This window comes from Apteryx rowi, unplaced genomic scaffold, assembly GCF_003343035.1.
Source record: "Apteryx rowi isolate R43461 unplaced genomic scaffold, aptRow1 scaffold_10, whole genome shotgun sequence".
Taxonomy (NCBI): Eukaryota; Metazoa; Chordata; class Aves; order Apterygiformes; family Apterygidae; genus Apteryx; species Apteryx rowi.
Window position 1 is genome coordinate 1,391,757 of NW_020447197.1, and position 25,527 is coordinate 1,417,283.

The window sequence follows — 25,527 nt, forward strand, 5'->3', positions numbered from 1 at the left end:
TTGTTACTGTGATAAAGCTATGAAGTATTTTACCTCTTTAGCACCCTTCCGGCCTTTAACAGAACAGATTGAAAGGCAGAGTCGAGCAGCACGTGGAAGATCAGGAATGTACATGTCATACGATAGCCATTCATTCCACCTGTAACATTTAAGAAGCAGAAAAAAACAGGTTAAAAGAGAGCATTGAAGATACTAGGAAGCAATCAACAGTTACACTAAAAAGCATGTTACATTTCTACCTGAACTCTATCTAAAGAGGATGCCTTCGTACTGAAGAAGGGTCCTCCGATATGCCTTTGACCACATTTGTTGTCTTGGGGAATGAAAACTTCCCTGATTAGCCTTCTAGCACCAATACTGTTTGAACAGTCATGCTAAGTTCAGTTCTTAGTAACAAAAACTTAGTAACAAGTATATTCACTTAATTCACTTTCACTCCTGCAAGCCCTCTAGCTGCAACTGTCAATGTAGGTATAACCTAAAGACAATGGATTTGCTTATGTTTTACTAATGTTAAGTTTAGCTTGTGAAATATTTTTCACTTCAGGGAAAAAAAGCAAATGGGGAAAAAAACATGGCGTAGCTTTCAGAACCCAACTAAGTTAGAAATACTAGAAAGTAAAAAGATATTTCCTAGCTGGAAACTTAATACAGAAATCAAAAGCAATATTGCTAATGTCCTGCAACACCATTTTTACACTTACTGAACAATGTACAGACTTTCAACTTGTTTTTGCTAAATATATTAAGTGTTTGATATACGTAGAACTTGATTGGAGAAAAGTCTTTTGTAACTGAGGTTTAGAGAGCTAAACAAACAGACAAAAAAAAATCTTCCAAACCTTTTTTCTAAATTTGAGGAGAATCATTGAATGTATGGATTGTCATCTTCAAGTTTTGTTGCCTACAATACATCTTGCCAGTTCTGTGACATAAAAAAGACTGAAACTAACTTACAGTCAAACTTGAAACATTGGGGACTGGTTAAGTATCAACACTAAAACATTATGAGATTCCTCAACAATAATGATACAAAATGATATTTCTACAGCTGCATAAAGAAAGAAAAAACAAAACTGGTGGCAACAGCAGGACACTTTCCAAATAAATGCTTAACTCTATGTTGCTGTTAAACTGCAGAGAAGTAACTGGAACAGGAAGCAATTAACAATTAAGATGAAAGGAACTGCTTCAGCAATGCGGTATGTGATATCTATTAACTAAAGCAAAATCACAGTGAAGGCTGAAACATGGTAAATGTTACCTCTAAGTGACTGAATTGTAACTAGTGTTATATTACACAGTGTCATTTATTTGTGAAAGTAAGGGCTTCTTCAAATCCTCTGTTTGCAGAATGGTAGGTTTGATTTCCCATGAGATTCTAGCATAGTAGAAAAATGGTAGTCCATAAAGAACATAGGCATTTTCATTTTGGTAACTCCTCAGGCATTCTGGAGCCTTGTGCATAGCCACTGTTTCCTCATTTGTCATTACTTTATAATCTCTCCATTATCATTAATTCAAGTAGCTTGAACCATAATAAAGCGAAACAAATGGATTCAATCTGCTCTCAGTTATGCCTGTTAACTCTAGAATTGCACTGCTGAAATAACTCAGATGTTGTTCCGTTTACCACAGTAATAAGAGAACACTGACTGATTCTGCGGGAATATACATTTTATTGTTTTTTAAATCTTAAAAGTAGACTTAATCTCTCAATTGGCAGAACTGTGCTTCTGAAGAGGAACTTCCAAAGTTGGAAGAGGCAGTAGTTCCCAAGGACAGCATTAATTTTCCATGGTGTCTGTAACTACTACAACCAATGCTAAAAGCAGCATTTTACAAGCAAATAACTGCCTTAAGCCCTTCTCTAAGAATAAAGAAATTGGCAGATAACAAACTTAAATTCACTTTTCTTATGTGTTCATTTCATATAATACAGACCCGTGCGATTATATCCATGTTTTCAAGCCATACCCTTCACCACCTTTCCAAGAAGACTTTCCCTCTAATACAGTTATGTTTAACTCCTAGCTTAGCTATCTATGGGGCAACTAGGAGGGAAAGGTATTTTTCAGTAATGACATATATTGTTAGGCCCACTAATTAGTAACACCTAATCACATTCACTGAAAATGTAGGTATCTACAGGCAAAAAAAAGCATTTGAAACTTTCAAAGACACTAAGTCTGACAGAAAATGCAAGCCAAGAATTATTTCTGAACAAATATTTTGCATCTAATCCTAGCAGATGCTGAAATTTCACAGCTTCCCGTTAGTCAGGTAAGTGCAGAAAGTCAACACCTTTTAGATACTTGTTCTAAATATGTTTCATATGCTCATATAAAACTTCTTTTTACACTTTAAAGGCACTTTTAAGTTCACATGATTTATTTTTCCAGATAAAATTCATGGTAGGTCAAATTTACTCATGGTAAGTCACATTTACTGAATACAGTCAGCCCAGTGCTGGCAGTGACATCCATGTTAATGAATAGTTCCCATCTCTCCACACTCCATAGCTTTGCTTTAGGATATGCTGTGCAAACTCATTGGAACAAATTTGAAGATTACACTACATTAAATTGCTTCATGCTGAAGGCGGAATATGAACCTGCAATTGGAACACTTGCTATTGAGCCACAGTCAAAAGAAGAACTCAGTCTCCCACAGCTATGCTGATTTCACAGTATTAACTAGTAATTATATTGGGGGTTCAGAGGCAACTATGAATACACGTGTGAAACAGATCTGTTCAGTAAAGAGACCAATCTATTACATATAATATTATAAGACGAAATACTTGTGTTTGAATTTAATGAATTCTATTTATAAGTGTGGCGACATGTAAAAATGTTCTTAACAAAACTTAAGGCAAGGAATTCCCAGCAAGGAGCTCTACCTTAATAATGCTAACCATAGCCTATACTTCTTCAGTACTATCGTTTAGGATGCCCTAGAAGTCAGGTTTTCTCTAGTCATTCTTTGTTTACCTGGGATTAGAACAAGGTACTCTCTGAGTATTCACATTGTCACACAAAGGCTCCCCTCCATGGTAGATACCTGTTCGAACATAGATCTGAAAATAACATGCTGGTATTAGTACTATCTTACAAACGTTGCTGCAAACAAAGTTTTCATTTCAATCAACATATACTAATGACTAAAACATATTAGCCTTACATTTCTATCAAGTAAAAACCCCCAAAGCAACAACAAAAAAACCCAGCCCTCTTCCCCCAAACCCAAATCCATTCATTCTCTGCAAGGTGTGAAGCATAGAATATAAGCCTACCCTTCTAGAAAAGATATTTTGGTCTTTTTCTTCATTAGGATTGCAAAACTAGTTCTTAAAAATACAATAAACAACTTAAAATGAACTTCTAAACAAACTGGAATTTATTCTCAATTCTTCCTATGTCAAACTGTAAGGAAAGAAATGACCAAATAGACACATTCTGAGAAAGTTACAGTCAGGGTTGCAGTTTGACTTCGATGGGGTTAGACCCGATTTGCCTTTTCCCCTTGATCCCCCCCCCAACCCTCCCTTTTCAAAAGCAAGCACGCTATCCAGCACCCCTTGAACAAAAGCGTTCCTAGTTACTGTAATACATTTTTAAACAAAATCCTTATACAGAATATGCAAGATAACAGGGACTTTGTTTTTTCTATTACGTACTCAGTTGAAGTGAACTACACAAACTGAGTTTTGCTCCATCAGACAGCAAGTATTTGGCTGAATACCAAGACTCACACATTTTTAAGTAGTACATGGAAGTCTTCAGATACTAAAACATGGCTATATTTTTCAGAATTGAGTGCTTAAATTTAAATAACTAAATGGCCTAATTTTCTAACATGTTAAATAACACATCTTTTTATACATACATATGGAACAGAAAACTCGGGAGGGGACCCATGAGCGGCTGAAAACGATGTATGATGCCATACAGTATTTGCCTCACCTTGTCAATGTCTCGGATGTTCACATTTACATAGGTTGCACAGAGGATTCTTATTCTGAGAGCACTATTTATAGACCAGAGGGATTTGGCTGTAGCTTCTCCATTCATATAGGGTGTAGCTGTAGAAATGCGCCTGGAATAAGATGGCATTGTAAAGGTATCCAGTGGCAGCTGGGTATATAGGCTCTCTTTAGCCATCAGCATCAAATTAGGCATGCGACCAAGCATTATACAGCTTCTTATATACTGCAAGAAAACAAAGACTAAATTTAGTCTGTTTTAATTGTACGCTCTTGGTAAACCATGCCAAAAAGTGTTCAGGAAAATATGTAAAAGCATATTCAAAGAGCTTATTAAAGCTGTCCCTTTGTGAACACCCTTTACAACATTTTCAGTTATAACATCCAACAGTTTAAATATTTTGCTGGACAGGATCATACAGTAGCACTTTATACAGATGTTGAGATATGAATAACGTCTACAGCAATGGAAAACTGAACTGGAGACAGAACTGAGTTGACTCTGTTATCTGTTTATCCGCACCATGAATTAGCTGTGTCACAGAAAGGAATCAATGCAGAATGGCAAGCCAGGTTTCTGGTAGGGCTTCTTCGCTCAGGTACAGCGCAGCTCAAACAAAACAGACTGCTTCCTGATTAGAGCTGTTTCTGGGAGCAGTTTAGCTATTTTTGCATAGTATGCTGCTGAATTAGTCTACCGTGCAGATCTAGCACAGGTGTCTGATACTCCTAGTGACATGTAGAGAGCATAAGGCAAGGGACAGTGATACTCATTTTTGGTTCAGTTGCACTTATTGGCTTCAGCTCAGCACTGATCTTGACGGACTCAAGCTAGCTCCTTAAGCCTGTATGGTGCCCATTCAGGACTGAGTCCTGAGAGCTTTTAGTTGGCAACAGTACTACAAAATACAATGTGTTAAGACTAGTCCAGCTCTGCATTGTAATTAGTAAGCTCTTCTGCAACATGGTACAGTACAGGTATACTGGATACTTCTGAAGAAACCATGCTAGATCAGATAGGTCTAGTGCCTGATCCCAAGATGACTGTGCAAAGCTAGTCATGTATGTCTGCACTTGTTCCCCAGCTCCCACAGTTTCTTTCCCCATTATTCAGGGTACCCCATCCCCCTCCTCTTTCTCACTGCTTTGGAGAGTAGATTGTCAACCATTTTAGATCAAGGAGTGGAAGCTGTTTATTACAACAATACATTCCTCAAAGAGGAAGCAACAGCCATCTGCCAGGAAACCTACAGGGTAACATTGTCGCCTACTGCCGCGGAGCTGCTCAGATGCTCTTCTGTCAGCAGTTCTGTGTCAAAGTCACAGCACTAACAAAACCAAGCACTAAAGGAAAGACAGCCACTAGAAAGATTTAACAACGACTTAAGCAGTGCTGGAAGTTTACTACTGCTGAAATAAGGTCAAAAAGTTTACTGAGGTAAGCACCAGGAAAACAAAGAGTTTGTCATTTTTTTCCCACCCCTAAAGGGGGAAGAGAGAAGGTTTATAGTAACAATGATTGCTTCATAATTTAACATCTGATCAAAGCTCCTTTTGCATTACAGCAGCCCCATTCAAGCATCATAACTCATCTATTGCTGTTAGAAGTCTAGGATGTCTCTGAAAGCATCTGCCACTGTTTTAGGTCTAATGTTAGAGATAAACTTCTACTTCATTCCAAGGAGAAAAATTACACTGGGCTAGTTTACATTACCTTTTTTTTTTTAAAGTACATACAGCAACAAATATGCACAGGGATTAGCCAACTAGTTTAAAGGCAAATACACTTAGTTTCTACCTTTTAGATCAGTTTAATGAAACATCAAGCCAATGAAAATTAATCATTTTCCTCTCTCACAAATTTCAATTATTTTAGTGTGCTTCAAAGGAAATCCATTATTTTACTCACCTTATACTGGCTCAGCGGGTATTTTTCTAGCAAGTACTCATCACAGCCGCACACTTTTAAAATATACTTGCCCTGGTACTCCAAGACGCAGAGTTTCAGTTGTTCAGATGACAGCAACATACTTCGTGTTTTCTTCCTAATTGCTTCAGCGATAACTTGCTCAGGCACACAGTCATGATTGATTTTTAAGGTGTATTTCTGCTTATCATTGTTTGGTGAGACTATTACCCATATTACCACTATAATTTGCCCTAGAATAAATACGAAAATGTTTTAAGTATAACATTTTCGGCACACAGTTTCAAAAAGACAGAAAATTGCTTCTGCAATACTACTGAAAGAAGTAGCCCAAAAGTAGCTCGAATAGCCCAAACTGGCAGAGTGGAATAACAACTTCTGGAAGGAACTATGTACATTCTACTTATTTTTGATTCAAGTGTAAATTCGACCTCTTACCCCTTCCAGCAGAGAAAGTATTTTTTATGCAAAGAAAAATGAAAGGCTAACAAGCTGCTTCTGCCCATAAAAAAAACTTGATTTACCAAATTACATTTCAATATTTAAAGACATTACTAGAATACCAAAAAGATGTAATTATAAATTTTGCTGTTTTTCTTTTGAACCTATAAACTTTTAAACTATCTTAAGTAAGAATAACTCAAGGTGCAAGATGTTGATACAGTATACTAAATACACTACATAAAACAGTGATTTACTTAAGTCACCAGCTGTACTCTTTGATATCAACCACTGAAAAAGCATTATGTTTCTACAGCAAATATTTATGTTACCTTTATCTAGTTTATTGTATATGTGTTTGGGTAGTTCAGGCGAAGACTCTACATTTGGAGGACAGACATATAATGCTCTACTATGCGGTGCATTGGCATCTCGAAGATCCACTGCTTCTTTACAAACATTGAGAATATTTCTTCTGAAATCTTGTACTTCTGGATCCTTAACCATGTCAAATTCACAGACAGGCATGCCAATAGCAAAACCTACAATATTGAAGAAGCAACAGGAAATAATTGTAACTGATAATTAAATTAAAGCTAAAGATTTTTTCCATCAATAACAGAAATGCTTTAAGCAAAACACAAACATACAAATGAAACCTAAAATATTTTTGTATTCATCATTGGCTTCCACTTGTATATTTATATTGCTTTATTTTGTTCAAAGAACAGAGTTCTGAAGCTACGTGCACTCAGCATTCCCAAAAAGGGTTAGAAAATGGCTGTACATTCACTAAAAATCCCGGGAGCCTTATATCACTATTGTCACCGCTAACATCCCTCCTGGAGGGAAAGGACCAGTTAAAGCTCCCTTTGAAGCCGGTACATAAAGTGTCTTAAGTGGGCCAGAGAAGCTGTGCTGTCCAAGTCTCTCCAAAAGAGGCCAAATTATTGATAGTTATTAGAACCATGATCATCCTTGCTTACAACTGTATGTCAGTTCTTCATTTTTTTTGACAAACAACATTATTTAAAAGCGTGACAAGAACCCAAGAGATATTAATTCAGCTTTTTGTGCATGAATATTGCCTGCCAAATGGAATTTTAATTGTCCTGATACATGGTTAGCTACCCTTATTCTCTTTAAGTTCTTGAACAGGTTAAGTTTTACAAAACAGAAAAAGTTTACCTATGACACATTCATAACAATTAAATGATTTAACAATTAGAAGCACCCAGAACAAGTATTTCTAGTTGACAAGTCTTTACCACGGCAACATACATCTGCTAGCAACTAAGAGGGAAGGGGTGCATTTGTAGTATCTGAATTTAGACACTTAACATAGATACTGACACATACAACACTAGTCTCCCTATGTTTTCTCTATAGATAATGGAGAGCGATAAGCTTCTCCAGAGACAATTCAAAACATTACAACCTGTCTCCCTTCCCTCGCACCTCAAGGGTTTTTTTCCCCAAAGCTCTTTTCGTAGCAAAGTGGAAAACATCACCTCATTTCCGATATCTTACTTTCTGAGCAAGATAAAGCAGTAGTAAAACCTGTGCTACTGCAACTGTGATTTAAGACTTGTAATTAAATCCTCTTGTACTTTCCCTTAGCTATCACAATTCTGTAAAGTTCAAGAAAAATTAAGATTGAGTTCCCAAACAATAAAACAGGTACAATGAGCTTTTGCTCTGTAATACTATGAAATCCTGATAATAGGAAACAAGCAAAAAATATCCTCCAATCCATATGGAACTATAAATTTGCAAAAAGCAAAGAATTCATAAGTGAACGAAAACTAGAATAGCAAAAAAATTGATTCACATTTTACAAATGCAGGCTTTAGGGTCAACAGCATCTCGGACATTTGATGCAACAACTGGTGCCTACAGAATGCAAGCTCTGACAAATACAGATGCAAGAACTGACAAATACAACCTGTTTTAATTCTTTGGTTTGTATTTTGAAGAGGAGAAACCAGTTAAATAGATTAACTATGTGTAAATACAGATTATCTCACCTATTTCTCTATTAAGAATCTTTTCTTCTCTGTTACCTACTGGTTCAATGACTTTTAGAAAAGGCTGAAAGAGCCGCAGGTCACAAAGTCTCCGTGTTTCATCAAAAAATTCTTCTCTTTCTGCTTCTTGGGTAACACTTACAAAAATGTAAGACGATTCATCTTGAAGGAGCTGATAGAGAGGGTATTTTCTTGCTTCTTTAAAGAGTTCATGTTTAATAGTTAGTAATGTGGCCTCACGGAGGCATTCTAGAGTCACTATCATTCCATTTGGTAGAAGACACTCCACAAGGATCCTTGGTGGCATCAAGTGGATGCCCCATAGTTCACCAGATGATGGTCGTGGAGGCATTTTTTAGACTTTTGATAGCTTTATAATGGAAAATTTTTAAGTAGTAATTTGTATGATGAATAAACCTAAGTGAAAACAAGAAATTTAAACATTAAAATTTAAACTACAAACATCACAAGGAATTTTAGATAAAACTGTTCAAACACCTCTTATAATTCTAGCTGCATATTAAAAGATGTGTTCTTTTCTTTGTTCTGAGACCTGCTACCTTCTCCAGATGCCCTGGATTTCTTGTAACGAAACTCTTCTTCCTTCTCTTCTGTGTCCATCGCTCTTAATTTTACAGAGCACTATCAGCTGCTCCCTACAACCTCTTTTCCACAATAGTCCTAGACTACTTCGTCCTTCTCTGCTCAAGTCACTCGATGTTTTTGATAATCTTTGCCACCGTCTTTGTACCTCTTTGTACCTCTTCCAGCTTTACCAGATCCTCTTTGCAAGGTGAAGGGGGAACCACCATAGCTTCACAGCATACTCAAGGTGCAAATGGAGCATGCATTTACACAGTGACATAATAAGGTTTTCTGTTGCTTTCCTAATTATTCCTATTAAATTTGCTTTTCTGATTGCCACAGAGCATTAAGACATTTTCACTGAACGATATATCAGAGACCTAAGTTCTTATTCTAGAGTAGTAAGTTACCTCAGAGGCCATCATACATTATGCAAAGCTTGAATAGTGCATTACTTACACTTAGCCCATAATTTCCTTAAATTCAACATTTACAATATCAGAGAGGGTAATATCAACTGACATCTAGAGAGCAGTCCATCACACCTCCTTCATCAACCAAGTGTTCTTTAAGCAGAGAGCTAGGATAACTATCAGGCTACTACCTGAAAATCATTCTTAGTCATCTGCTTAAAAAATCCTCTTATAAATGCCCCTCTATCTTAGTTTCTTTTCTCTAATAATGGAAAAGAAAAAAGAAAAATCTAACTTCACAGCCCCTTCTGTCTCATCAGAGCTTTCCAAATGCTCTGACTGTGGGGAAGAAAGGATGCTATGCTTGCCCTTTGCTCAGCAATGGGGGGAAAGAAGTCATGACTCTCAGCTCCAGGCTTCTATTCTCTGTATTTATTTAAAGGAAAAGTTTTCTTCCTAATATCTCCAGTACTTGTTTTTGCCACACTTCAGTTCTTAAGAAGCATTAGAATGACAGTGATATTTTCCCAAATCCATTGCTTCCTAACGAATTCAAAATAGCAACAGTGCTCTAAAGTGCCACTGCTGGTTTAGAAAAATGCTCTTCCACTCACACCTCATGCATATTTAGAAGTGGTTTTGCTACTATAAAGGACTGACTTCTTTTTAAAAAGAGCTTAGACTCTATAGAAGCTATTTTACTTTCCTCATCATTGCAATAGTTTCAGTGAGCAGATGCTGAAATGGAAAGTTCTAAGCACATTCAGCATATATAAAGAGGCAAACTTGGAAAGCTTACAATTACAAAACCTTACAAATGAACTAAAATAACACCATTCAGAGTAACTTGGAGAATTCTGAATTACTGATAACTGTTTTCGGTTTACAGATAAAAAGAAACAGACAGAAGGTTAAATAGCATCTTTCTGATCAGCCAAAGCATGAAAAAGAGTCCCTCCCCATAAAGCTGAATCACATGCTTATATTTACATTTCTTAATTATGAGCATAGGCAGAAACACATTACTGTTAAGGTATATACTAGAGTAAAAAACAAACAAACAAAATAAGAACTTTTCTGTCCAGACAGACAATGATAATATAAATGGACCACAATCAAATTAAATATTCACAGTACAGACTGAGTTTATTCCAGCAGTTTTTAAGTGCAGTTCTACAATCCTGTTTAGGCTTCTCTGAATTGGTGATTGTAAGATCCCATCTTCTCCCTGCCCAAAGCAGGGGTTTTCTTTCTTCACCATGCTGGCACTGGTGCTCCCTGAACCAGCTCATTAAAGGGTCAGACGGATTAAACTGAAAGAAAACCACTCATTTCTTCTTTCCCTGGGTTAGCTTCTCCTGTTTCAGCTGTCTTATTGAGTTCACCATGGAGTCGGGTGAACACTAGGGTCTACAGAGGGGATGGAGCAGGACTGCAGCACAGCTGAGCCAGTCCAAAAACTGTGTTTCCAGAGCAAATTTTTTCTCCCTCCCCACTAACAATTACTAACAAAGAAATGGAGACGGGGTGGAGGAGACATGAACTAAGTCCTTTCAGATAGGTGTCCTTTCAAAATAAATTTTAATCCATGTCTTTTTAAAAAAATTCAAGTGTTAAAAGCCAACTATTTCTTTAAAGACTGCTACAAATAGGCCAAAGGCCACTCCAATCTACAAATCACTCCTTTTAGAGCAACTGCACCAAAGCAGCAGTTTTCGTTTTAAATTGGAAAACAGACATTTGCTGGAACTGTGTATATAGTCATTCTGTGTGCACATTCATTTTGCTTGTACATGTAAGCACGCCTCCAGGGTTTGGATTTGGAAAGCAAAAATGTAAACAGAAACAGTTTTGAAGTACCGTTGGCAGCTTGTGTTTCTGCATGCTTTCAAATCTGGAAGGCTGCCTGGAATAAATAGAATCAATTATGTTCTTCGACAGTAAAAAAAAGTATAATTTTAAGAGAATTCTGGAGAGATGTTATTTAGATGCAATTGAGGGAAAATGCAAACACTTCAAATGAACACTATAATCACACCTGCAATCCCTGACCTTCCAAAAATATCTTAAACCTTTTTCCCTGCAAAAAGTTTTGGGATACCACAGACGTCCACAAAGGCCAAACTCAAAGCCACTCACCGATCAAACTGTGCCCAGAAGGTCTTGCTTTAAAGAAAAGAAGGTGCTGGTACACAACAACAGACTCAACAGCCTACAGTACCACAGCACACTTGCACAAGCAAACATGAATAATGCAAATACAGAGCAGATGGGCTGTGTGCATGCGAGCATGGTTATTCTTCCTCCCTCTCATCACTCATACAGTCCTGTTTACATTATCCTATTAATATATCCCAGGCTAAAATTTAACGGTGACATATTACTTACTGGCAAATCCATCAAACTAAATACAACAGCATTTATACCTACTGATTGAGAAGCATTGCTAATATATGGGCTACAACACAATGGACTTCTATTTTACAAAAATAAAAAAGAGAAAAATTCTATTTTTCCTCTAAAAAAAAGCCCCACCCCCAAAAACAAATGAACTTGAGTCTAAAGTCCACATATACTTTCTCCTACAGACAACTGAGGCTGTTGTAGCCACTTCTGCCGTACTCTTACACACCAGAGCCCTGTGCATCTATAGCTCAGTGAAACACCTTGGCAGTATTTTCCCCACTGTTAAGCATTCTCTGTACACAACATTTTGGCCAGAAGACTCTCAGAAACAAGAGTGCTGCTGATCTAAGTTTTGCATATCTTGCAAAAAAAGAAAGGACTGTTATCCTTCAGTGTATATGGAATCTAGCTTATAAAATCAAGCAAGCAAGCATACAGAAATGAACTTTTATGAATTTCTCTTTTAGCAAATGTGCAGAACCATTCCTTCCTAAGAAGAGGACACTCATTTTTACAGATACTCTGCAGATTAGATGAAGTGAGTTGACTTGTACTATCTAGAGGTTACTCACAAACATTCTACCAATTCCAAGCAGATGTCAATATTTGGCAATTAAGATATAAATACTATGGTCAACTGATAAGGCTTTTTTCTGTTTGGAAATTATCTGTGGGCAGGTTCTGGAAAGAAGGATGCTCCATTTAATAGTAATACATCCATTTTATAAAGCAGGCTGTAGACCCACTGCCCAAGTCTACGGGCCAGTCTAGGGGAAAAACATCATTTTGTTCACTTTAGGAGACTTATCTTAGTTTGTCAGCAGCATAAGAACCTTCAATTATTCTTCAGCCTTTACAAGAAGGAAATTCTTCCACCTATTAGGTACCAACTAGTAAAAATCTACCAAATATAAAGGGAAGCAAGAAGTAGAAATAAACTGTGCTGAACCACTGTATTAAATATATTAAATGTGGGATGCTTATGCAAAAAAGTACCACATCCTAAAAATTGAAAGAGAACTGTGTAATCTTGCATTGCTATAAAAATCAGCTAAAGTTTCAAAATCAATTCAAAAGGACAGATTAAATACTTGATACAACTTTATTAGTCTATACTTGAAACTGAATTAGACATTCAATAGACTTTCATACTTAACTGAAGCCCATTAGCTTTTCCAATTGTAAGAAATTTCATTACATTGCTTTCAAAGACAGGATATAACAGTGACTTGTAATATTCTGTGGTATCTTCTGTATCAAAGAGCTGCTCGTTAGGATTTGTGTGTAGATTTGATTTCTTTTCTGGTTACAAATTTCCTCTAGACTATTATCATTTTCTTCTAAAGAAAAAAGCCTTCTACTCATTAAACATTCCAACTGTGTTTATGTGTTCCAGTTCAGTTTACTGTGCACTCACACACGGGTTATACCATTTGCTTGGTTCTCCATCAAACTGCCAGAAGTATCAACTACAGATATTTCCCTGATATACTTTATTTCTGTGGAGTCCCCCAAAATAATGAAAAAAAAAGCCCTAAACAATTTTCCAGGGGCAAGAACAATACTTTTCAGAATGCAAAGTTTATATTCCATTTTGGCCCCCAAATTCTAAACTTTTTAGAGAACAAAATGTTTTATTCTCATCTTCAGACGTGTCAGCCCCTTCAAAACTCACCATAAAGAGAACTGGCCAGAGTTGCCTGTCTGTCCAAACCTGCTGTGTGGCGAAGCAGTAAAACTGTTTTGGACTAGATATTTTCAGTACTGTCCTTTTGTTCTTCCTGCTTGCCAAGCTGGGATTTTTCCAAAATCCAGAAGACTAGCACAAAAACATCTGAAATTGTCCTCTATTATAACACTATGCACAGATTTAAACAGTAGCAGTACTGCTTTGCTTATAATAGAAAGCAGGATAAGATGATTATATTTTAGTTATGTCTTTGTATTTCTTGCATATTACTTTCATCTTCATTATTTCACAGAAAAGGAGCAGATATGCAGATTACTTATCTGATCATGAACAGCAGCTCAAAGGAAACAAATAGAGGGATTTAACGCTGTCCAAAATACATCTTCCTAGGATTTTGTTTCTTTCTAAAACAGACAGGCAAGCATTTTCAAACACTACCAGTTTTATTTATAGTTACCTACAGCTTTTCTTTTTTTTTTTAATAGTGCTGAACATCTTTGCTGTGTTCTAGACAGAATTACAATTGCAGTCTCTGTAGAAGCATCTTTAGAATTTGCAGTACAGCAGAAATACAACATTGTTTTTTCCTGCATAATGAAATTTTGTCAGAAATTAGCAAAACTAAGTTTTAGTTTAGTTACATATGAGAACATGGTCTGACTGTGCTTCAGAGTTGTGTCTTTATAATATTTATCTTACATGGAGATATTTGTTTCATTCCAGACTACAATATTCTTGTATTCTGGTCGTAGTGAATTTTAGATACCATGAGTAAAATCAAAGGGGAGATCATCCTGAAAAGAGAACTCACTATAAAGTATTGTCTGAGGGGAAGTATGTTACTGAAAAATTTTAATATCAAACATCTGAAACGAAAACAGATTGAACAGTTTAAAAAAGAGACTTCTCAAAGCCCCCAAATTTACTGTTGTTGGATCCTGAAATTTAAGAAAAACAAAACATCTTTCTAAATTCTAGGGTTTTGACACTGGATTATGTTCAAATCCTCTTGCTCACCCTCCCCCATCGATGCAGGCATATTGTTTATAACTTCACTCACTATCTGGGAGCCATGAACACAGGATCACGAGAAAGAAGCATTTGCAAGTTGCTGGTGACCTCTACAACTCCCACTATAATTGTACTTTTCCTCTAGGGATCCTATGACATACGAAGAGCAGAATGTCTGTCCTAGAACATTTTCTTCCAGTTAAAAACAGATTTTTTTTTTATTTTTGTAAACAAAGGGAAGCCTAGAAATAATTATTTATTTTTTAGTCCAAAATCATTCAATAATTCCACTTCTAGCTTTACTGCAATGGGACAGATTTTGTATTCACAGAAAATAGTAGTCATAAAGCACCACGAAGAATTTGAAAGCCAATATCTTCTCTCAACATTTCACATTTCTGCTCACTCATACTATTTAAACCATTAGTTTGGCTCGCCATGTAGCGGGATGAAAGTTATTCTCCCATCGGACTGTGTTCTGGCTGCAGCTGTTCCACCATAGCTAGGTGTGCGCTCCAAAGCTCGGTGACCTGCACTCAAACTCCTTCAAGCTGCTGAAGTCAAAAGCCTTAAAGACAAGCAACAAAATCTGAGCAACAACTTATTTTTTACCATTAGAAATAAGTTATAAGGTTTTCCTCTGATTACATATCTTTCTTTAATACTCTGTTTTATATGGGTGACAAACATTTACTATATGAACATCAGAGAGAACGTGAAGTAAAAGCACACGGCTTCAATTTCATTTTTTGTCATGTAAAAATCCTCTATACTGCTTTTGGAAATTGGTACAAGACAACAAAAACAAAAGATTATTCTAGAGTTTTTCATGAAACTAGATTAGGCAGGTAACAAATGCTAGGAAAAAAAAAAGCATCTCCACCTTAAATAATGCTGTTTACTCTTCTTTCTATGTTTCTTCCCATCCTCCCACCTTCCTGGGATATTTGGAACCCAGACAGTAAACAGGATCTTCAAAAACAGGAAGTGCTGGCACACAGACAAGGACAAGAAGTCAGAGCAGAGAGAATCCAGGTGCTCTGCTTTCTGGCCTCGTCTGCATCTTTACCTAATGCAAACAAGCGGGCAGCAGAGCTAGAACTCAGTTAGCGGGACATTCCTGGTGCTGATCTCCCCCAGGCACGTCGCCTTGGCTTACAGAAGCACTTCTCTCTGCTGCAATAAGATGAGCCGCTAGTTCTACTTAAAAAAGAAAATTTCCTCTACCGTGACCCATACCTAGAAGTGCAGGGAAAGAACTGCAGTAAAACACTGGAGTTATTGCAGTCCTCAAACAGCTTAGCTTGCCTATGTACTACAAGAAAGCGAGGTCAACATGCCTACCAAAACTATCAACAGGGTTCAATCTACAGTGTCCATCTCACCAGCTCATATGGATGAAGGGCACTGAGAGAAATGCACATGTTCAGAAGAAAACTGGACTGAGATTAGGCCAACTTCTGCTTACTAACTTATATTTAACTTCACTCAAAAGACCCACCCTGCAAGCCTTTCCTTTACTACAAAGGGAAGCCCAAAAAATCCTCAAGCTCAACAGATTTTGGTTTGCAGCACACTGTGTACTTCCCATGAAACATTTCTTAGAACGAAGTCTGAGAGCAACTTTAAATGGAGATAAAAGAACTTTTCTATACTGAAGGAACTACTCCAGGTCCTTAAAGCATCCGACATGTAAAAACTTTATTTTGTGATGGCAGTAAGTAGTAGTATTTTTGCAATTTTTTTAATGTCAAGCATAGAGAACAGTGAAGTGGAAGAGAGAATTTTGTTCTGTAATCCAAATATAAATTGGCTTTCCATTAATTCTATCTTCCCTAACTCCTATAGCCAAACAGTATATGTGAAAATATGGGTCTAGTTTGAAGGGACTTACTGGATCCCCTTAACAAAAAACATTATGTTTTATTTACTAGGAAACAGAGGATGCAACTTTACTTTTGACAGAACACTTGTAAGGATCCACATACCTCAGCAAGAGGCACAGAAGTAGTTTTTTCTTTGTTTTAAGCTTCCAAGTTAAAAAAAAATGGAATATGTTTTTCATTGAGGTATTTCTTAATTCACTTTTTAAAATTATCTGTTGAGAGAAGGCAGCTTGTGATAGAGTTAATATAAAGGTAGAATTACCTAGGTGAAAAATTTAGATTCTGCTGGCTATACCTTCTTGAACTATGAATGGCCAAAACGAATAATTCAGCAAAGTGTCCTATGCAGATGTAAAATAAGACAGCAGGCAAGCGACTCCAGTTCTTTGCGAGTAGCTTGGCTCCTCACTGGTAGTTGCCTACTTCTATACAACCTATAATCACCACAGGGAAGGTCAGTGGCTTTACAGAAGTCAGTTAAAAATAATGAAGTACGACTCCCCAGTAGATTTGTTTGTGATACAAAGTCATTCAGTGGTCTTGAATTAGGTATTTATTTAGCAATATATGATAAACTTGCTGGAAGGTGAGCACTAACAGTTTTCCATAAAGAGTATTAACAAGCCCTTACCGACTACATCAGCAGGTCGAGACTATACTGCTCACCCTTGTGCACTGTGTGAGGGGCACAGCAGGATGCTGCAGAGACACATAGCATTTAGCACCAATACATGCTCCTACGGGACTTTACCTGCTAAAGGGCACGGGTTTTTTTTAGGGGTGTTGCACCTAAGCACCTCAGGAGATTGGGTCTTCTATGAGGGACAATACTGTTGACAAATTATAATTAGCGATTTTGTAAGCAAACTTGACTGCTACATCTTTCTACTACTTTCCCTGAAACTTCAAGAAGTTTTTTTTACTGTTGTTGTATGTGGTGACCCAACTCAGCTCTCCTTGAATAGCACTTTTCTCTGCATTTGCAGGTTAAACTCCAAAGCGACAATTTGACTTTTGAGTCACTAACATATCTGCAAGATGCACCTTCAAGCAGTGCAAACAAACATCACTCATTGCAGCTACGTATGTCATTATGCCCTGCATGTTTCAGCCTGAGATATAAAAAAAATAGTTATGGTAAACTGTGACAAACAGTTCTTCCACCTGTTTAATCAAATGTTTATCATTTCTGTATATGTCTGTTAGAAGCATTTGTTTTGCAAACCATGTTCTGCAAATGCTAAAGCACTACTGCAAGTGTGGGCTGCTGAGACATTAAGCTTGTTAATGGTGCATCTCTTTTTCTTTATTTTAAACTGTTGCCCAAGTTGTTTCTCTGATGAGGTCAGGATACCAGCAATTTGTGCTTACTATATCTGAAAGAAACTGCTAATATTTGCCTAAATAGAAAATATTTACAAGCAACATGAACTTTCCAAAGAAGAAAGTGACATAAGCTCATAGGTATTTATACAATGAGCATTAGCAACATCTACACAGTAATTTAAAGGTTTCTAAGCTTCCCTGCTTGAAAAGTCACTTTCATATCTGTACAAAGTAAAATGCTTTGAGACCATGGCACATGTAGCCTATCACTGCAATTCCTGTAAAGGCAACTGTAGTGATGGGCAAATTTAAAAGGACTGAATTTTCTTTAAGAAGAAAAAACACACACACAGATACTGTTGGTTGTCAGTCACCGCTATTAAAATAATTTTATACATCTGCACAAACAAGGAAGTACTTTCAATACAAGGTTCTCTGGGAACAGTTTGTTAATGTTACTGTAGATGTGTATATTCAAAAAGACATTTTCTGCCTGGTGAACTTTAACCTTGGGATAGAACAGAAGATTATGAAAGCCTAAATGGCATGGATTTAATTTCAATCTATAAAAACCACCAATTAGGGAAGAGCGGATATATCACAACTTTATTTTTTTATATATAAATATATATTAAAAAGATATATATAAATATATATATATAAGAACTCGCCCACATACTAGCACAACAAGAAAGAAAGATTAGAAGCTGTAATCATGGTTATACTTCTCATATCACCTTGCAGTTCCTTGAGATACTATCCTGCCTGCTCATGTACAATGAAGGGCTTGGAAAAGGGGTGATGAAAGAAGAGTTGAAGAGCTGGATCGCAAAGTAATTTGCCAATACATTTAAGCAGAGTTTCCACAGTAAGGAATAGCTTTTGTTCTCCTTTTCTTCATGTATAAACTATGCAATGTCACTGTTCATTGGCTCCCATTTTCTTCCTTAATCTTTTTGTAACAGTTGTAGTCTTCCTCTACGGTCAAAACATTCCAAAGTGGGAGATATCAGAGATCAATGGAGGGCTGCTCAGCAATGATAGCTACATCAGTGCTTTATCCTCCAATTCAGAGCAAGTTGAAGGGGAAGGCAAGCTGTTAGACTTTTACTGACCACAACCCCAGTGAGCAGCCAAACATAAACAAAATACTTGTGTTACCTTCTCAATTTAAACGTTAAGATCTACTTTAGAAGTATCTCCCACACATTAAGAAGTTCTCATAACTGGTTAAGCATACTCTCTACAACGAGAGCATCTCAATTACACATGCTACTATTTTACACCACAAAGCACAAACATAATTTATTATTAAAAAAAAAAGAATCAATCTTTGTAACAGACTTGCTAGGCTAAGAAATGCCACTCACAGGCACTCTGTCTGGACACATCCTCAATTACACACCACAATCAAGACTATTCAAGCTGTCTGGGTCTTGCTAAAAATTAGCTCTTCCACTTAAATGCTAGAGGTTTTCTTGGGACAAGTGCTCTTCTACTTCATGGCAAAACTGAAGGAGATTTCACAGAGGTGACAGCATATAATTGCAAGAAGATGACATACATTGTATTAAGCACTTTCCTCCCACCAGTGGAGACTGCCTTGATAAACTGATAAGTGCAAATGGTTGCTCAACGTCCATATAAACCTTCTAGAACCTGTCAGAAGAGAAATTTTCAGGTTCATTAGTATCACCTCCACTCTTATAATTCAGCCATAGCATTTGCCGATTATTGTGGTCATAGCTGGGAATATGAACACAGTTTGTAGAGAGGAATGAGTGATATGTTACATAACCAAAGCCGTTTAATGACCACGAAAATCATATTTTACAGTATTATTTGGAATGAAAGTTTTTTATTCCCCTATCCCAAAGGAAAGTATACCTAGAAACTTTTCCTTATGTTAGTGCTATTAACTTTAACTGTCAAAACCACGTTTGCTGTCAGGAGTCCAGTTAGTGTTTTCTGGCCTTAATGAAAAGTTAAATAAATGGCACAAGCATCTAAGTTTGATAATAGCATACCACACCGCACAAGATGTAGCAGCTAAGTTTGAGAAAGAAACAATTCATCTCTACTCTGTTTGCTTGGTAACCAGTCTTTACTCTCTGCTCATTCTTACTTTATTTGTGCCTGCAGTATTGTATTTTCAGTGCTTAGTTCACTTGCATCTATGCAGTGATTGGTCTCATTTTTCTAGAAAGTGAGAGGTCAGAAAGTCTCAAGGTACAGGAAATCCTGTTCAAACTATTAGGTTCTGATCACAGAACAGACAGGTATTTCTGCTTATGGCTGATTAGTCTCAGATGAAGTGCTGAATCTTGAGCATTTTCTTCTTCTCTCAGTACCACGCAAGGCTTCTTGCATTTTGAAGATGTTCAAGAACTGCTTTTTTCTTTGTTGACTACTAATAGCTGAAAGAAGGAATTAGGCTGCAACAATGAATAATTTTTTCATGTGTGTGCACGCACATATATTTATATACATACATATATATATATATATATATAAAGCAGAGAATGTCCTCCACAAGGACTCAGGGCTAAACAATTGATTAAGACACCGTTTTCTCAGATAACGGCTGCAACCTGATCAGGTCTATGCTTAATCTATGCTTCTGGAAGAACCATGACGCAAGTTAACAGCAAGAGTTATGATGAGGAACAGTCTTGGAAGCCACTGAATAAGAGGCATTCACTACCACATTAAGTACCGGCAAAAGACTTCTCATTCTTCTGAAACATCAATATCATTATTTTATGGGCTGAATAAGGACAGTGCATACTTTTATTCTGAAATGCTAGAAATAGCTAGTTTAAAAAAGCAGACAAAGATTTTCCATAACCCCATCTTTGACAGTAAGCTCATCTGCAGATGCCTTTGCACAGAGAAAGACAAAATTCCACCTGAACTGCACAGATTTCACTTTTGCATTTCTCATTTGTTAATACCTCCCTCTAGATATCCCCAACAGGAACAGCCAAGACTAAGGCTGAGATACTGCATTTTGAATAATACCAGTGTTTTTGTACATGTGGCACTGGTAAGTCAGCTATGTGAGAGTTGACTAGCTTGCCCCTTTAATAATTAGTATGTAAATAACAAGATCAGTTAAGTCTTAACCACAGGTAAATTTTTAGACATGTTGTACAATCTAGGAGGCAACCTTCCAGTTCTCTTCCCTTCCTCTTCGCTTTGGACTTTGAAAAGCGCCAAAGGGATGTTTCTCTACATTTCTTTGCCTTAGAAGAGGATCATAATGTACAGCCAATAATGTGACTCAGCTGTCTCAAAGTTGCAGTGAACTTTACAGTAAGTCTGAGCTGATTTAGTAAGTCTCCTGTATCTGACAAACATGCTGAAGTGGCGGTTCACAACCCTCAGAAGTTACATTTATAAGTATTTATAAAGTATTTCTTTAATAAAAAGCTGTAAGCAAAACTGCCAGAGAAAAATAGTCTCCCTACATTAAATTAATGAGGATGTAAGTTAAAGAAAACATCTTATCAGTAGACCAAGACTACACCACTTCTTTGTGGTATACCTAACCTTCTACTGGTAAAAAGTAAAGGGACATGAAAGAGATGGTTGAACCTGGAATTCTATGTTTGACCCAACTGTTTTAAACTAATGAACTAGACTATAAAACTAATAATTTACTTTTATTGTTGCAAGGTAGCAATATACCAGAGCCCCACAAATCTTCCATCATTCTCTCTCCTTCAACTTTGTGAATGTAAGCCAGTTTCTTTACATTTCTTTCACATTCCCAGGGGTCAGATACTGGAATTTAATTTTTCAAAAACAGAGTATAAACATTCTCAGTAAGTGTACTTGGTCAATCATGCATGCCAAGTGTTTTTATTCCCCTCTGTTTACTAGCTTTGAGAGATGTTATTAACTGAGAACACAAATGACGTATTCCACTGTCCCTCACATTTTTGGTTTGAAATACATAGAATTGTTAGACTATCTTTCATAAAGTTTGTATCCAGAATTAACTAGAACATTACTTTTCTAGATGAGAAGCATGCTGTAGAAAATAAAAAGTTACATCGCTTGCAGGACAGTTAAGTACTGCTTAGACTGAGAAGACAGATCCAGAGTTATACAGATATTACTAAGTCTGGAGTATTTCCATTTGTCTACAAATTTGCTTACAGAATTTATGAAAACACAATACAAAAAAAGGATTTTTTTTTTTGCAGTTTCAATTTTCCCTTATCCCCCGAGTTAAAAAAAAAAGGAATATAACTGAAAAAACAGTTAACACATCAGGATATTATTTCTGTTTCATTTAACATGCCATTAACTATTCAGAAATAGAATTACAGAATAATTTAGGTTGAAAGGAATCTCTGGAGGTGATCCAGACCAACCCCGCACTCCAAACACTTCAAATATGTTTGCTGTCCAAATAAATATCAAGAAAAACAAATTATTTTCTCTCTGCTGCTCAAATTTGGATACTACAAAGAAAAACTTGTAACAACTCTTTGACATGACAGATTCAACCTAAAGGTCCAGTTTCAGCATAAATATTTTTGTTGCCTCTTCTAGTCATAGATACAGCTTCAGACATGCACCATGACTTGGAGCAACTTTATGTCTGGCTTTTTAAAAAGAACAGACAAAACTAAGAAGTAAGCAATGCAGTGCATAAAATTCTGAGGAAGGTTAAAAAAAACAACCAACCAAACAAACATTAATCTACCTCAGCATACACTTCAAGCTGTGAGTCTTTTTTTTTCATTTTGCCAAAGTACAAATAAACTTATTCTCTCCCTAATGCTCCTCTTCCAACTCAATCACACATATTAAAAACATACACATAGCATATTTTTCTCAACTGTGAGATTCACTACATCTCAGAGTTCTTCCAGTAATTATAAAACCATAAGTAATAAGACAAAGCTCAGTTTTAGATGGGATTTTAAGACTAAACTGGAAAGACTAACTTTGCAGTACTATTCCTGCTCCAGTTACAAGTCATAACAATCAGTTCTGAGTGTTTCCTCATCAGTATCAAAGCTAAAGAAACCTAGCTTCCCCCCACCCAAGCAAAAATCAACATTTTTCATATATCCTGTTAATTAAGAAGGTTAAGAAAGGTTATAATGCACTGAACTAGATATAGCAAATCTATATCTGATTCCTAGCTGTACCAGATGCTGATATTTCTTACATGATTTGGAACTAATCCACTCACATCCCAATTTCCCTTCCCCCAAAACAAGCAAAAAGCAATGGCAACAGTTTTGTATTTGAAGATGACCAATATCTGAAAGACGTTCAGATATTTGATAACCAGAGAATCCACACCAGAAGCTCAGAAGCTTAGATAATAAATTGCCTTTCTATATAGAGAAGTTTTTAGGAAGAAGTTTGTGCAGATTAAATGTCAGCCTTAAGCACGTTGTCTAGCCATTTATAAGAAACTTAAACCTCATTGTCTGAGTTAAAACTATGATAATCATCAAGGTTGCTCAAAATTGTATTATACACAACCAAGCCATTAAAAAAAAAAACAAAACACACACATTACATATCTGAATCTGAGAAGCAACTGTGATCAGGAAGTTTGTTCTTCCCCCACAACACTCTTTAAAGGTGTGATTTTCCTCCAACAGCTGGACACCTCTTATGATCCACAACCTTGTAAAAGAGACAGCGTGATGGTTAAGTATTAAAACCTTGCCTTGCACAGAAATTACTATTCTAAAGCTTCCAGCAAATTTTAGAATCAGCTATGCAGGAAAAAACTACTTCCCATCTGCTTTCAAAAGTAGTAATAGTCTGACTGTCAGAGAAACAGTTAACTAAGTCCTGGACTGTTTTATGACTTCCAATAAAGCACAACTGCTTTGTAAACAGCTCAGCTACACCACTTCTCCCAAAGAATACTCCCCACAAAAATTTCAGTTTCATTATCGGTGGAAGTAAGCAGTAACAAGAAGCAAAACAATTTTGCCATTAACAGAACAACGGTTTGAAGTGACAGAACAAATAAACATTTAGGCAGGGATCTGTGTGCTCAACTCAGCACTTACAGCTCTCTTTGAAAAACATGAAACACTGCCTCCAAGTTGCTAAGAAGGACATCAAGTTAAGACATATAAGATACAGGACATCTACTCCAATAGAGGAACTTCAATTGCAGTTCTGGAGCTGCTATATTTATTGTCTGAATGAAAAAGCAGAATATCTCATGGATCACACACACACAAAAATGTGTGGTTTCATAAATTCTTCTGTAACCGCTATGAGCTTAGTTGATCTGGGGTTTGTCTACATGGAGGCATTGGCTAAAATATGTTTCCAAGTAACTACTCTGGAACAACTTGCTGGGGTTATTGTTTCAGAATAAAGTTATTTATTGTGAAACTTGAGCTGTTCTGAAATAAAATCCCATGGGAATATCATCTAGTCAGTTCCCCTGCAGTGGACAAGCCATTAAATCCCATCACCTCGCGTACTGGAATATTCCTGGGAACTAATGATGTTTATGCACAACAAGGGGTGGACTTTGATTATAATACTGTATTACAGAATTGCAGTATCGAAGCAAATGAAACAACAACTACCAGGACATCACTGAAAGTTGATGTGGGGTTTTGGGAGGGATAAAAGTTTGGAACTTCCACATCATTAGCCAGCATGAACAACTTGAAAGCTTGCTACAGCTTGAAGCTCAGATGAAAGAATACAAGTAGGTAACAGAACACAATCTTGAATTCATTTTTTTGCCTATTAATTGTTAGGAAATCCAGGTCCAGAATTCAGTTTATTGCTCCTCTACAAGTTCCCTGCAGAATGCTTAAAACTGTAGAAGTAACTCAAGCAAATTTGCAGAACCAGAATTTTTCACTTTTAAACACACACTTTCCTTAAGCTTAACGCGCACTGCTTATAAAACAACCTGTTCCATCACATTGTTAAAGTCAACAAGAAATCACACTAAGAAAAGTCACAGAGAAATAAGTACCATTAAAACAACAAAAGTAATAGTTCTGATAGCTTAATAACTTTAGGAATATTGAAAGCAGCAAAAAAAAAAAAAAAACAACATGCCATTTGTATTAATTTGGTCAAAGATTTCTAGTAGGCTGAATGTTAACAAAGTATGTAAGTGCTGGTAAGAAATAGCAATTTCACATTTAAGAGCAATAAAAGGAACATCTTAAGACAGTATGAAATAGGCAAGAAGTATTGTCCCAGTTTCACAGGTAGCATAACTGCGATGACGCTACTGTAAGTCCACTGCAAGTGGAAACAGGAGATCAGAAAGCCACTAACCCACACCGACACTGCGCTGGAAGAGGTTCTTCCATCGATGTCATTAACTACCTCATCCGTGAGCCCACACACTTTATTAGGAGAAGCGTGAAGACATTTTTAGAGAGAATGTCTACATTTCTGCACTTGAAAAATAACACACTTTCTCACAGAAATCAGAGCATGCCTTCTGCAATTCTTAGATCAAGAAAGAGAGTATGCAGTTATTTTTTTTCCTCTTACAGCCCACTTCCTCCTCCCCTTCAAAGTATTTCCACCCCACTGGCCATTAGTTGCTATCATAAAACAAATAAAGAGCAACACACATATGTGTGAGGAAAAAAAATAAAACAAAAAACATGCCTGAAAGCAACAAACCGCTCGGGTCGTTTTTCCCTTTTTCCCAGGTCGCCTCTCTACGAGGAGGGACCTGCGAGCCCAGACCCCGAGGATGAGCGGCCCGAGCACGCCTCGCTCGGGGGAGCCGGTCAGGGCGCTCGGCAGCCCCGGCCCGAGCGCTCCCCCGGGAGGCCCCGGCCGCGCCCCCTCCCC

At 36.9% G+C, this 25,527-nt stretch overlaps 1 protein-coding gene and 1 long non-coding RNA gene across 8 annotated transcripts in view; one reads left to right on the forward strand and one right to left on the reverse strand.

The window, feature by feature from the left end:
- Window positions 1–18,623, forward strand: part of LOC112963767 — a 28,909-nt gene extending 10,286 nt beyond the window's left edge. For 2 of the 3 annotated variants that reach the window (XR_003252707.1, XR_003252712.1), the window contains exon 4: window positions 17,358–18,623. This is a non-coding gene — a long non-coding RNA (uncharacterized LOC112963767). Of the gene's footprint in view, window positions 1–15,443; window positions 16,203–17,357 lie in introns of all 3 variants that reach the window. The other variant, XR_003252709.1, reaches the window with a different exon arrangement.
- PIK3CA (phosphatidylinositol-4,5-bisphosphate 3-kinase catalytic subunit alpha) overlaps window positions 1–24,002 on the reverse strand; it is a 44,930-nt gene extending 20,928 nt beyond the window's left edge. For 2 of the 5 annotated variants that reach the window (XM_026061074.1, XM_026061069.1), the window contains exons 1-7: window positions 23,241–23,953; window positions 8,381–8,797; window positions 6,686–6,895; window positions 5,895–6,145; window positions 3,966–4,211; window positions 2,994–3,079; window positions 34–139 (exon numbers count right to left, since the gene is read on the reverse strand). In XM_026061074.1, the coding sequence (XP_025916859.1) occupies window positions 34–139; window positions 2,994–3,079; window positions 3,966–4,211; window positions 5,895–6,145; window positions 6,686–6,895; window positions 8,381–8,732 (1,251 nt within the window). In that variant the 5' untranslated portion in view covers window positions 8,733–8,797; window positions 23,241–23,953. Of the gene's footprint in view, window positions 1–33; window positions 140–2,993; window positions 3,080–3,965; window positions 4,212–5,894; window positions 6,146–6,685; window positions 6,896–8,380; window positions 8,798–23,240 lie in introns of all 5 variants that reach the window. The other 3 variants (XM_026061062.1, XM_026061055.1, XM_026061081.1) reach the window with 3 other exon arrangements.
- Window positions 24,003–25,527: the final 1,525 nt, after the last annotated feature.